The sequence below is a fragment of the Ornithorhynchus anatinus genome, chromosome 3, assembly GCF_004115215.2.
Source record: "Ornithorhynchus anatinus isolate Pmale09 chromosome 3, mOrnAna1.pri.v4, whole genome shotgun sequence".
Taxonomy (NCBI): domain Eukaryota; kingdom Metazoa; phylum Chordata; class Mammalia; order Monotremata; family Ornithorhynchidae; genus Ornithorhynchus; species Ornithorhynchus anatinus.
Genome location: NC_041730.1, coordinates 141,062,665 through 141,075,121, shown reverse-complemented (window position 1 = coordinate 141,075,121; position 12,457 = coordinate 141,062,665). Strand labels below are relative to the sequence as shown.

The window sequence follows — 12,457 nt, the reverse complement described above, 5'->3', positions numbered from 1 at the left end:
AGGGGAGGGAAAGGGGGAAGAGCAGAGGGCGGGAAAAGGGAGAATGGGGAGGGGAGGAGGAGCAGAGGGAAAGGGAGGGCTCAGTCTGGGAAGGCCTCCTGGAGGAGGTGAGCTTTCAGGAGGGCTTTGAAGAGAGTGAGTTTGGCGGAGGTGAGGAGGGAGGGCGTTCCGGGACAGCGGGAGGACGTGGGCCAGGGGTCGACGGTGGGACAGGCGAGAAGGAGGTCCAGTGAGGAGGTGAGTGTCGGCAGAGGAGCGGCGTGTGCGGGCCGGGCTGGAGAAGGAGAAGAGGGAGGTTAGGTAGTAGGGGGCGAGGGGATGGACAGCTTGGAAGCCAAGAGTGAGGAGTTTTTAGAACACCCCACCTCCCTCTACAATCGTGGATCCATCTGGTAGTGGATCCATAGAATGGATATGGATCCATATGGATCCATCTGGTAGTGGATCCATAGAATTTTCTTGGTAAAAATCCACCAGTGGTTTACCATTGGCTCCTTCCACTCAGTAAACCCGAGTCTCCGCCCTCAACTCTCTCCCGTGCCGCTGCTGCCCAGCACGGGTGGGTTTTGGCTTGCAGCAGACGGCCTGCCGCTCGCTAGCCACTGCCCAAGCTAGGGACGGAATGAGTAGGCCGCTGCTTGACTCTTCGTCCTGTAGCCGAGACCGGTAGAGGACTGGAAAGTCTCCGGTTGCCACCCTGAGAAGGGGCCAGTCTGGGCGCCACTCACTTATCTCTATGTGTCCAGGCAAGATCATCGAGTTCGACTCAGTCTCTGACCCACCGGGGCTCGCGGTCAAAGAATACATACTTTAACCCTTATTTTAATTAATCAGTCATCAGTCATCGATCATATTTATCGAGCTCATGACTGGGTGCGGAGCACTGGGCTAAGTACTTGGGAAAGCACAATATAACAGAGTTGGTGGCCATGTTCCCTGCCCACAGGGAGCTGACAATTTAGAGGGGGAGGCAAAGAGTGAATAATTTACGAATACGGACATTAGTGGTGTGAGGGAGAGATGAATAAAGGGGTGCGAATGCAAGCGCAAGGGTGACACAGAGGGAGTGAGAGAAGAGGAAATTTAGGGCTTAGTAGGAGAAGGCCTCTTGATTACTGCATCAAGCCTCCTCCCTGCCCTCCCTGCCTTCTGTCTCTCCCCACTCCCGTCCATATTTCACTCTGCTGCCCATTTTTCTACAAAAACGTTGAATCCATGTTTCCCCACTCCTCAAGAACCTCCGGTGGTTGCCCACCCACCTTCACGTAAAACAGAAAATCCTCAGCATCGGCTTTAAAGCAGTCAATCGCTTTGCCCCCTCCTACCTCACCTCGCTACTCTCCTACTCCCACCCAACCCACGCACTTCGTTCCTCTAACGCCAACCTACTCATTATATTCCTTCATTCATTCACTCAATCGTATTTACTGAGCGCTTACTGTGTGCAGAGCACTGTACTAAACGCTTGGAAAGTACAATTTGGCAACAGATAGAGACAATCCCTACCCAACAATGGGCTCACAGTCTAGAAGGGGGAGACAGACAACAAAACAAGTAGACAGGCTTCAATAGCATCAAAATAGATAAACAGAATCATAGATATCTACACATCATTAATAAAATAAGGTAATAAATAATATATACAAATATAGACAAGTGCTGTGGAGAGGGAAAGGGGGGAGAGCAGAGGGAGGGAGTCGGGGAGATGGGGAGGGGAGGAGAAGCGGAGGGAAAGGGGAGGCTCAGTCTGGGAAGGCCTCCTGGAGGAGGTGAACTCTCAGTAGGGCTTTGAAGAGGGGAAGAGAGTGAGTTTGGCTGAGGTGAGGAGGGACGGCATTCTAGGACAGTGATAGGACCTGGGCCGGGGGTCGGCGGCGGGACAGACGAGAAGGAGGCCCGGTGAGGAGGTGAGCGGCGGCAGAGGAGCCGAGTGTGCGGACTGGGGTGGAGAAGGAGAGGAGGGAGGCGAGGTAGGAGGGGGCGAGGGGATGGACAACTTGGAAGCCAAGAGTGGGGAGTTTTTGCTTCATACGAAGGTTGATAGGCAACCACTGGAGATTTTTGAGGAGGGGAGTGACATGCCCAGAGCCTTTCTGTAGAACGATAATCCGGGTAGCAGAGCGAAGTATAGACTGTCCCTCCATCTCGTCTATCAGGCCGCCAACCTCTTGCCCACGTCCTGCTTCTGGCCTGAAACTCCCTCCTCCTTCATAGTCGACAGACCACCACTCTCCCCACCTTCAAAGCCTAATTAAAAGCCTGTCCGATAATAAGAACAGTAGACTTGATGTGGTCACGGGCAGGGCCACTAGCAGATGCCAGTGGCAGAACCACGGGAGTAAGTAGAGAACGGAGAATTGGTGGCTCCCCCCGTCCACCAATGAGACCCCGGTGCCCCCGCCCGCCCCGGAGCAGAAAGCGGGGCTGCTGAGCGAGGCGGCCCTGGAGCTTTCACTTGCTGTCAAACGTTGGGCTCTCGGCTAACGTTCAGAGTTGGGGTTGGGAGGGGGGTGGGGACAAGAGGGGAAGGGGTACGGTTAGTTCGGGTATTTGTAAGCGAGTAACTTTCATTTTCGGAGTCTTGCTAGGGTCACACCTCCTCCGGGAGGCCTTCCCTGACTTAACGATGATAATTGCGGTGTTTGTTAAGGGCTTATTATGTGCCGGGCACTGTGCTAAAGGCTGGGGTCGGTGCGAGGAAATCAGGTTGGACACAGTCCTTCCTTCATGCATTCATTCGTGTTTACTGAGGGCTTACGGTGCGCAAAGCGCTGTACTAAGCGTTTGGGAGAGTACAGTGTAACAACCAACAGACACACTCCTGCCCACAGTGAGCTCGTCCCTGTTCCCCACGGGGCTCACGGTCTTAATCTCCATTTTCCAGGTGAGGCCCGGAGAAGTGAAGTGATTTGCCCGAGGCCACGCAGCAGGCAAGTGGGGGAGTCAGGATTAAAACCCATGACCTGATTCCCAGGGCTGCGCTCTATCCACTAGGCCACGCTGCTTCCCCATAAAGTCCTCATCTCCCCTACTCCTTCTCCCTTGTCCGTCACCTGTGTATGTGGACTTGTACCCCCTAAGGACCTCACCTAGCCTCAGTCTCTCAGCTTTTATGTCCATATCCCTGATTTATTTTCACATCTTTCTCACCCTCTGGACTTTAGCTCATTGCCAGCAGGGAACATATCTACCAACTCGGTTGTACTGTACTCTCCCAAACGCTTAGACAAGCAGCGTGGCTCAGTGGAAAGAGCACGTGCTTGGGAGTCAGAGATCATGGGTTCGAATCCCTGCTCTGCCACTTGGCAGCTGTGTGACTTTGGGCCAGTCACTTCACTTCTCTGTGCCTCAATTCCCTCATCTGTAAAATGGGGATTAAGACTGTGAGCCCCACGTGGGACAACCTGATTCCCTTGTGTCTACCCCAGCGCTTAGAACAGTGCTCGGCACATAGTAAGCGCTTAACAAATACTAACATTATTATTATTATTATTATTAGTCCAGTGCTCTGTGCACGGTCAGCGTTCAATAAATCCCATTGATTGCCTGACCGATTTTCTTTCCCCAGTTAATCTTCTTCTCCCTAGCTTACATCCTTCCTCTGGACTGTAAGCTGGTTATAGGCAGGGAATGTGTCTGCTAATTCTGTTGTACTGTCTTTATTCATTCATTCAATTGTATTTAATGAGCGCATACTGTGTGCAGAGCACTGTTCTAAGCGCTTGGAAAGTACAATTCAGCATCAAAGAGAGGTAATCCCTGCCCACATCGGGCTTATAGTCAAGAAAGGGGAAGACAGACATCAAAACAAGTATATAAGCATCCATATAGAGTTATAGGCATGTACATATATACATAATAATGTTGGTGTTTGTTAAGCGCTTACTATGTGCAGAGCACTGTTCTAAGCGCTGGGGTAGATACAGGGGAATCAGGTTGTCCCACGTGGGGCTCACAGTCTTAATCCCCATTTTACAGATGAGGGAACTGAGGCACAGAGAAGTTAAGTGATTTGCCCACAATCACACAGCTGACAAGTGGCAGAGCCGGGATACGAACCTATGACCTCTGGCTCCCAAGCCCGGGCTCTTTCCACTGAGCCACGCTGAGAAGTACATAAGTACATAAGGGAAGCAGCGTGGCTCAGTGGAAAGAGCCTGGGCTTCGGAGTCAGAGGTCATGGGTTCGACTCCCAGCTCTGCCACTTGTCAGCTGTGTGACTGTGGGCGAGTCACTTCACTTCTCTGTGCCTCAGTGACCTCATCTGTAAAATGGGGATTAACTGTGAGCCTCAAGTGGGACAACCTGATGACCCTGGATCTCCCCCAGCGCTTAGAACAGTGCTCTGCACGTAGTAAGTGCTTAACAAATACCAACATCATTATTATTATTATTATTATTATTAAGTGCTGAGAAGCGGGGGAGAGAGGGGAAGAGCAAAGGGAGCCAGTGGAGGTGACATGGAAGGGAGGGGGAGCTGAGGAGAAGGGGGTCTTAGTCAGGGAAGGCCTCCTGGAGGAGGTGAGTCTTCAGTAGGGTTTTGAAGGGGAGAAGAGTCATTGTTTGGCGGAGGTGAGGAAGGAGGGCGTTCCAGGACAGAGGGAGGACGTGGGCCAGGGGTCGATGGCGGGATAGGTGAGACGGAGGCCCAGTGAGGAGGTTGGAACCAGAGCACCGGAGTGTGCGGGCTGGGATGGAGAAGGAACAAGCACTTAGTACAGTGTTCTGCACATATTCAGCCCTCAATAAATTAGACTGATTGATTCTACTATCATCTCAGGATTCTGGCACCACTTCAAGGCCTCTGCTTATCACTGCGTAGTCGTTTGCAGCGAGTCGAGCAAGTAGAATATGGTATCAAGAAGGCTAGTATTCCCAAAGTGCTGAGGATGGGGCAAAATTAGCGCTAGAGGTAACTGATGGATGTAAATAATAATAATAATTATGTAAATAATTATGGCATTTTTTAAGCGTTTACTATGTGCGAAGCCCTGGGGGGATATGAGGTGATCAAGTTGTCCCCCGTGGGGCTCACAGTCTTCATCCCCATTTTACAGAGGAGGCAACTGAGGCACAAAGAGGTTGCCCAAAGTCACACAGCTGACAAAAGGCAGAGCCGGGGTTAGAACCCATGACCTCTGACTCCCAAGCCTGTGCTTTTTCCACTGAGCCACGCTGCTTGAGGTGGGTTGGTGGGAACCAACCTGTGAAGGCCTTTTCCTACTCCCTTCAATCAATCAATCAATCAATTATATGTATTAAGCACTTACTGTGTGCAGGACGCTATACTAATTACCTGGAAGAATAAAAGAATAAGCACTCAATAAATACCATTGACTGGGAAGAGGAATTTCATCCCGTGGCTCAGTGGAAAGAGCCCGCACTTGAGAGTCGGAGGTCATGGGTTCTAAACCTGGCTCTGCCGCTTGTCAGCTGTGTGACTTTGGGCGAGTCATTTCATTTTTCTGTGCCTCAGTTACCTCATCTGTAAAATGGGGATGAAGACTGTGAGCCCCTCCTGGGACAACCTCATAACCTTGTATCCTCCCCAGTGCTTAGAACAGTGCTTTGCACATAGTAAGCGCTTAACAAATGCCATCGTTATGATTATTATTTCACAGATGAGGAAGCTGAGGCATAGAAAAGCTGTCAATCGATCATGAGCACTTACTGTGTGCAAAGCACTGTACTAAGCATTTAGGAGAGGACAATATAGCACTGAGGCAGAGGGAAGTTATATTGGTTGCCCAAAGTCACACAACAGGCAAGCGGTGGAGGCAGGATTAGAACGCAGGTCAGGTGGTGCAAAACAGTGAAGCAGCAGCATGGGTGTGGTGGATGGGGCCCAGGGCCTGGGAGTCGGAAGGTCTTGGGATCTAATCCTGCCTCCGCCGCTTGTCTGCTGTGTGTGACCTTGGCCAAGTCACTTTGCTTCTGTGGGCCTCGGTTACCTCATCTGTAAAATGGGGATTAAGACTGCGAACCCCATGTGGGACAGGGGCTGTGTCCAAGCCAATTTGCTTGGCTCTACTCCAGTGCTTAGTAATAATGATGTTGGTATTTGTTAAGCGCTTACTATGTGCAGAGCACTGTTCTAAGTGCTGGGGGAGATCCAGGGTCATCAGGTGGTCCCACGTGAGGCTCACAGTCTTAATCCCCATTTTACAGATGAGGTAACTGAGGCCCAGAGAAGTTAAGTGACTTGCCCACCGTCACACAGCTGACACATGGTGGAGTCGGAATTCGAACCCATGACCTCTGACTCCCAAGCCTGGACTCTTTCCACTGGGCCACGCTGCTTCTCTAAGATTTCAATGCATTGGCCGGGAAACAAACTCGGGCCTCCCGCGTGGAAGTACAGTGACTGGCACATTAATAATAATAATTTATCTGAGGTTTGATGCAACCAGGTAGCTTTAGCACTTGATGATGTCATGGATGTATTTCACCCTGAATGAGTCATGCTCCACATACTAAAATTAGATGAATGATTCAGTATTTGACGGATGAACGTGTTCGCTATTAGATGGAGGATTCTGATGGTTGGGTGGATGATCCCCTCCAGACTGCAAGCTTGTTGCGGGCAGGGAACGTTGCTACCAACTCTTTTCTATCCTACTCCCCATTCCCCCCCCCTTCTCTCCCCCCTTCCCTTCCCCACAGCACTTGTGCATATTTGTATACATTATTTATTACTTTATTTATTTTATTCATGATGTGTATACATTGATGATTCTATTTATCTTGATGTATTGATGCCTGACTACTTGTTTTGTTTTGCTGCCCCCCCCCCCTTTAGACTGTGAGCCCTCAGTGGAAAGAGCACGGGTTTAGGAGTCGGAGGTCATGGGTTCTAATCCCAGCTCTGCCTATCAGTTGTGTGACCTTGGGCAAGTCACTTCACTTCTCTTTGCCTCAGTTCCTTCATCTGTAAAATGGGGATGAGACTGTGAGCCTCACGTGGGACAACCTGATGGCCCTGTATCTCCCCCAGCGCTTAGAACAGTGCTCGGCACATAGTAAGGGCTTAACAAATCCCATCATTATTATTATTATTCATTCATTCAATAGTATTTATTGAGCGCTTACTATGTGCAGAGCACTAGACTAAGCACTTGGAATGTACCATTGGGCAACAGAGAGACCATCCCTGTCCATTGATGGGCTTACTTTGTTGGGCAGGGATAATAATAACGTTGGTATTTATATTTGTTAAGCGCTTACTATGTGCCAAGCACTGTTCTAAGCACTGGGGGAGATACAGGGTCATTAGATTGTCCCCCATGGGGCTCACAGTCTTCCTGCCCATTTTACAGATGAGGTGACTGAGGCCCAGAGAAGTGAAGTGACTTGCTCACAGTCACACAGCTGACAAGGGGCAGAGTAGGATTCGAACCCATGTCCTCTGACTCCCAAGCCCAGGCTCTTTCCACTGAGCCACGCTGCTTCAAGCAGGGATGGTCTCTATCTGTTGCCCCATGGTTCATTCCAAGCGCTTAGTCCAGTGCTCTGCACACAGAAATTGGCCAATAAATACAACTGAATGAATGAAGCGCTTAGAGAAGCAGCGTGGCTCAGTGGAAAGAGCCTGGGCTGTGGAGTCAGAGGTCATGGGTTCGAATCCTGGCTCTGCCACTTGTCAGCTGTGTGACTGTGGGCAAGTCACTTCACTTCTCTGTGCCTCAGTTCCCTCATCTGTAAAATGGGCAGGAAGACTGTGAGCCCCATGTGGGACGACTTGATTCCCCTGTGTCTACCCCAGCGCTTAGAACAGTGCTCTGCACATAGTAAGCGCTTAACAAATACCAACATTATTAGTACAGTGTTCTGTGTCCAATAAGGACTCAATTAATGCCACTGATTGTGTGATTGATGGTTTTTGCAAAGGCCAGGGGCTCTGCCTTAAAAGTCAGTCGAGACCAAGGAGCTGCGACTTAAAGCTGGATGGATGTGAAGAGCCATTAGGTGCCCTGTCCCAAGCGCTTGGGACAATGCTCTGCCCATTGGGCCCCTTCCACTGCGCAGGCGCTCAGGCCTAGCCAGCTCGGAAGGGGACAAACCTCGCGAGACTAGGAGGGAAGAGGGGAGTCATTCACTGCGCAGGCGCTCAGGCCCTCAGCCGGGTCGGGAGTTAGGAAAGCTCGCGAGATTTGAGGGAGGCTTCCACTGCGCAGGCGCTCAGGCCCCCAGCCGGGTCGGGAGTTAGGAAAGCTCGCGAGATTTGAGGGAGGCTTCCACTGCGCAGGCGCTCAGGCCCCCAGCCGGGTCGGGAGTTAGGAAAGCTCGCGAGATTTGAGGGAGGCTTCCCCTGCGCAGGCGCTCAGGCCCCCAGCCGGGTCGGGAGTTAGGAAAGCTCGCGAGACTAAGGGGAGGCTTCCACTGCGCAGGCGCTCAGGCCCCCTGCCGGGTCGGAGTGGGGGGGGGGAAGCTCGCGAGAGTAAGGGGAGGCTTCCACTGCGCAGGCTCTCAGGCCCCAGCGGCGAAAGCTCGCGAGATTGGGGGTGGGTGGGCACTCGATAACCGCGCAGGCGCCCCAGCTCCCCCTAGGGGACAAGGGGGCGGGGGAGGCTCTCGAGTTAAGGGGCCTCTTCCACTGTGCAGGCCCCCAGCGGAGAAAGCTCGCGAGATTTGGTGGGGCGGGGGGGGAGGAGGCTCGGTCACCGCGCAGGCGCCCTAGAGTCCCGGGCGGAGAAATCTCGCGAGAGCAGAACCTCTCCCACGGCGCAGGCGCGTGTCTGCCGCCGAGGCCTCCCTCAGTCCCTCCCCGGAGGAGGCGAGGGTAGGGGCGGGTTCGTCGTGCCCGTCTCCCCGCCCCGAGGTGGCGACGCCCGGCGTGCCGGGCCCGTCTACTCCCTCCTCCCGCTGCCCCACCCGGGGCCCGGCGGGCCGGACATGGGCGACCCCCGCGGCTGCGGGCCCGAGGCCCCGGGACCCCTGGAGGACCGAGCGGGACCCCTGGAGGACCCGCCCCAGCCGCAGGTAACGGCCGGGGGCGGCGCATGCGCGCTCGGAGGGGCCTCCCGCCGGCCTGCTGGGGGCGCTCGCGAGCACCCCCCGGCTGTCTCTCTCTGTCTCTCTCTGTCTCTGTGTCTCTGTCCCCCCTCCCCCAACTTGGGGACCCCCCCCCCAGGTGACACCCCTGCCTTCACAGAGGTGGCCTGGTTTTTTTGTTTTGGAAGGATCCTAAGCGCTTCCTGTAGTAATAATGATGTAGGTATTTATTAATAATTAATGTTGGTACTTGTTAAGCGCTTACTCTGGGCAGAGCGCTGTTCTGAGCGCTGGGGGAGATCCAGGGTCATCAGGTGGTCCCACGTGAGGCTCTCAGTCTTCATCCCCATTTGACAGATGAGGGAACTGAGGCCCTGAGAAGCTAATAATAATTATTATTATTATTTTGGTATTGGTTAAGCGCTTACTCTGGGCAGAGCACTGTTCTGAGCGCTGGGGGAGATCCAGGGTCATCAGGTGGTCCCCCGTGAGGCCCTCAGTCTTCATCCCCATTTGACAGATGAGGGAACTGAGGCCCTGAGAAGCTAATAATTATTATTATTTTGGTATTGGTTAAGCGCTTACTACGTGCAGAGCACTGTTCTGAGCGCTGGGGGAGATCCAGGGTCATCAGGTGGTCCCAGGTGAGGCTCTCAGTCTTCATCCCCATTAGACAGATGAGGGAACTGAGGCCCAGAGAAGTTAATAATAACGTAGGTATTTGTTAATAATAATGTTGGTACTTGTTAAACGCTGACTATGTGCAGAGCACTGTTCTAAGCACTGGGGTAGATAGAGGGTCATCAGGTTGTCCCACGTGGGGCTCACAGTCTTCATCTCCATTTTACAGATGAGGGAACTGAGGCACAGGGAGGTTAAGTGACTCGCCCACAGTCACCCAGCTGACGAGTGGCGGAGCCGGGATCCGAACCCATGACCTCTGACTCCAAAGCCTGGGCTCTTTCCACGGAGCCCCGCTGCTGAATGAATGGATGAATGACTCCCAACGCCCAGGTTCTTTCAACTAAGCCGTGCTGCTTCTCACAGCGTGTGAGCGAGACTGTGAGCTCGTTGCGGGTGCGGGTGTGGGTGCGAGAAGCGGCGTGGCTCAGTGGAAAGAGCACGGGCTTTGGAGTCAGAGGTCATGGGTTCGAATCCCGGCTCGGCCACTTGTCAGCTGTGTGACTTTGGGCAAGTCAAGCGTGGCTCAGTGGAAAGAGCACGGGCTTTGGAGTCAGGACTCATGAGTTCGAATCCCAGCTCTGCCACTTGTCGGCTGTGTGACTGTGGGCAAGTCACTTAACTTCTCTGTGCCTCAGTTCCCTCATCTGTAAAATGGGGATTAAGACTGTGAGCCCCACGTGGGACCACCTGATTCCCCTGTGTCTACCCCAGCGCTTAGAACAGTGCTCGGCACGTAGTAAGCGCTTAACAAATACCAACATTATTATTATTCTCGGTGCCTCAGTTACCTCATCTGTAAAATGGGGATGAAGACTGTGAGCCCCACGTGGGACCACCTGATTCCCCTGTGTCTCCCCCAGCGCTTAGAACAGTGCCCGGCACATAGTAAGCGCTTAACAAATACCAACATTATTATTATTGTCTCCCTTTATTGCCATATTGTACTTTCATTCATTCAGCAGTATTTATTGAGCGCTTACTATGTGCAGGGCGCTGCACAGAGCACTTGGAATGGACAGTTCGGCAACAGAGAGAGACCAGCCCTGCCCAGGAACGCTCCGCACACCGCAAGCGCTCAGTAAATACGATCGAACGAACGAATAAATAGAAGGGGAGACGTAGATTAAAGGACGGAACAGACGGATGTGAGCCGGAGGGCGGTAGGCTGAGCGTCGGTCGCTGGTTTCCCGGCTCCGCCGCTTGTCTGCTGTGTGACCTTGGGCGAGTCCCTTCACTTCTCTGGGCCTCAGTGACCTCATCTGGAAAATGGGGATGAAGACTGGGAGCCCCACGTGGGACAAGCTGTATCTCCCTAGTGCTTAGAACGGTCCTCGGCACGTAGTAAGCGCTTAACAAATACCACCATCATTTTAATTATCATCTGACCCCTTACTATGTGCGGAGCACTGTACTGAGCGCTTGGGAGACTAGGACACGGAGTGACCCGGCACGTTCCCTGCCCGCAGTGAGCTTCCAGTGTAGGAACGGGCTTGGGAGTCGGAGGTCACGGGTTCGAATGCCGGCTGGGCCACTCGTCAGCTGGGGGACTGTGGGCAAGTCACTTCACTGGGCCTCAGTGACCTCACCTGGAAAATGGGGATGAAGACTGTGAGCCTCACGTGGGACAACCCGATCACCCTGTATCTCCCCCGGCGCTTAGAACGGTGCTCCGCACATAGTAAGCGCTTAGCAAATACCGACATTGTTATTATTATTAGAAGGGGCTTTGGGGGTCCAGAAGCAAGTGCCTTGGCGACACCTGGGCAGTGAGGGGTTAGTCAGGGAAGGCTTCCTGGAGGAGGTGGGAATTTAGGAGCACAGTGGTCGGTCAAGTAGGGGGGGAGAGTTTCGGGCCGGAGGGAGGAGCGGAGCAGGGAGGCGAGAGCAAGGGAGGAGAGAGCCAGGCCCGAGGAGCGGCGTGGCGGTGGAGGAACCCAGTATGTAGGCTGGGGTATAGCGGGTAGGTATCGTCGGCGATGCTGTTTATTGAGCGCTCGCTGTCCGCAGAGCACTGTACTAAGCACTTGGGAGAGTACGATACGGCCGAGTCGGTAGACGCTTTCCCTGCCCGCAGAGAGCGTTCGGTCTCGAAGGGGAGACAGCAGCGTGGCTCAGTGGAAAGAGCCCGGGCTTGGGAGTCAGAGGTCGTGGGTTCGAATCCCGGCCCTGCCACTTGTCAGCCGGGTGACCGTGGGCAAGTCACTTCACTTCTCTGGGCCTCGGTGACCTCATCCGTAAAATGGGATTAGACCCCGATTAGACCGTAAGCCCGTCAAACGGCAGGGACCGTCTCTATCCGTTGCCGACTTGTTCATTGCAAGCGCTTAGTACAGTGCTCTGCACATAGTAAGCGCTCAATAAATACTATTGAATGAATGAATGAAAGGGAGTGAAGACTGTGAGCCTCAAGTGCGACAACTTGATTACCCCGTATCTACCCCAGCGCTTAGAACAGTGCTCTGCACGTAGTAAGCGCTTAACAAATACCAACATTAATATGGGCAGGAAGGAGAGGGCTGATTGCGTTAAAACCGACGATCTCCCCCGATTAGACCGTAAGCCCGTCAGAGGGCAGGGACTGTCTCTATATGTTGCCGATTTGTCCATTCCAAGCGCTTAGTACGGTGCTCTGCACATAGTAAGCGCTCAGTAAATACTATTGAATGAATGAATGACTCGATGCGGAGGCGGATGGGGAACTGCTGGAGGTTTTCAACGTCCGGGGAGACGTGCGCGGAACAGTTTTTTTCAGAAAAGCGATCCGGGCAGCCGAGTGAAGCGG

The 12,457-nt window shown here is 53.2% G+C and overlaps 1 protein-coding gene across 2 annotated transcripts in view; it reads left to right on the top strand.

Annotated features, from left to right (window-relative positions):
* Positions 1 to 8,554: 8,554 nt before the first annotated feature.
* The window catches only part of EDRF1 (erythroid differentiation regulatory factor 1), a 49,610-nt gene continuing 45,707 nt past the window's right edge, over positions 8,555 to 12,457 (top strand). Inside the window, exon 1 of one of the 2 annotated variants that reach the window (XM_029060537.2) lies at positions 8,555 to 8,979. In XM_029060537.2, the coding sequence (XP_028916370.1) occupies positions 8,893 to 8,979 (87 nt within the window). In that variant the 5' untranslated portion in view covers positions 8,555 to 8,892. The remainder of the gene's footprint in view (positions 8,980 to 12,457) is intronic. The other variant, XM_029060538.2, reaches the window with a different exon arrangement.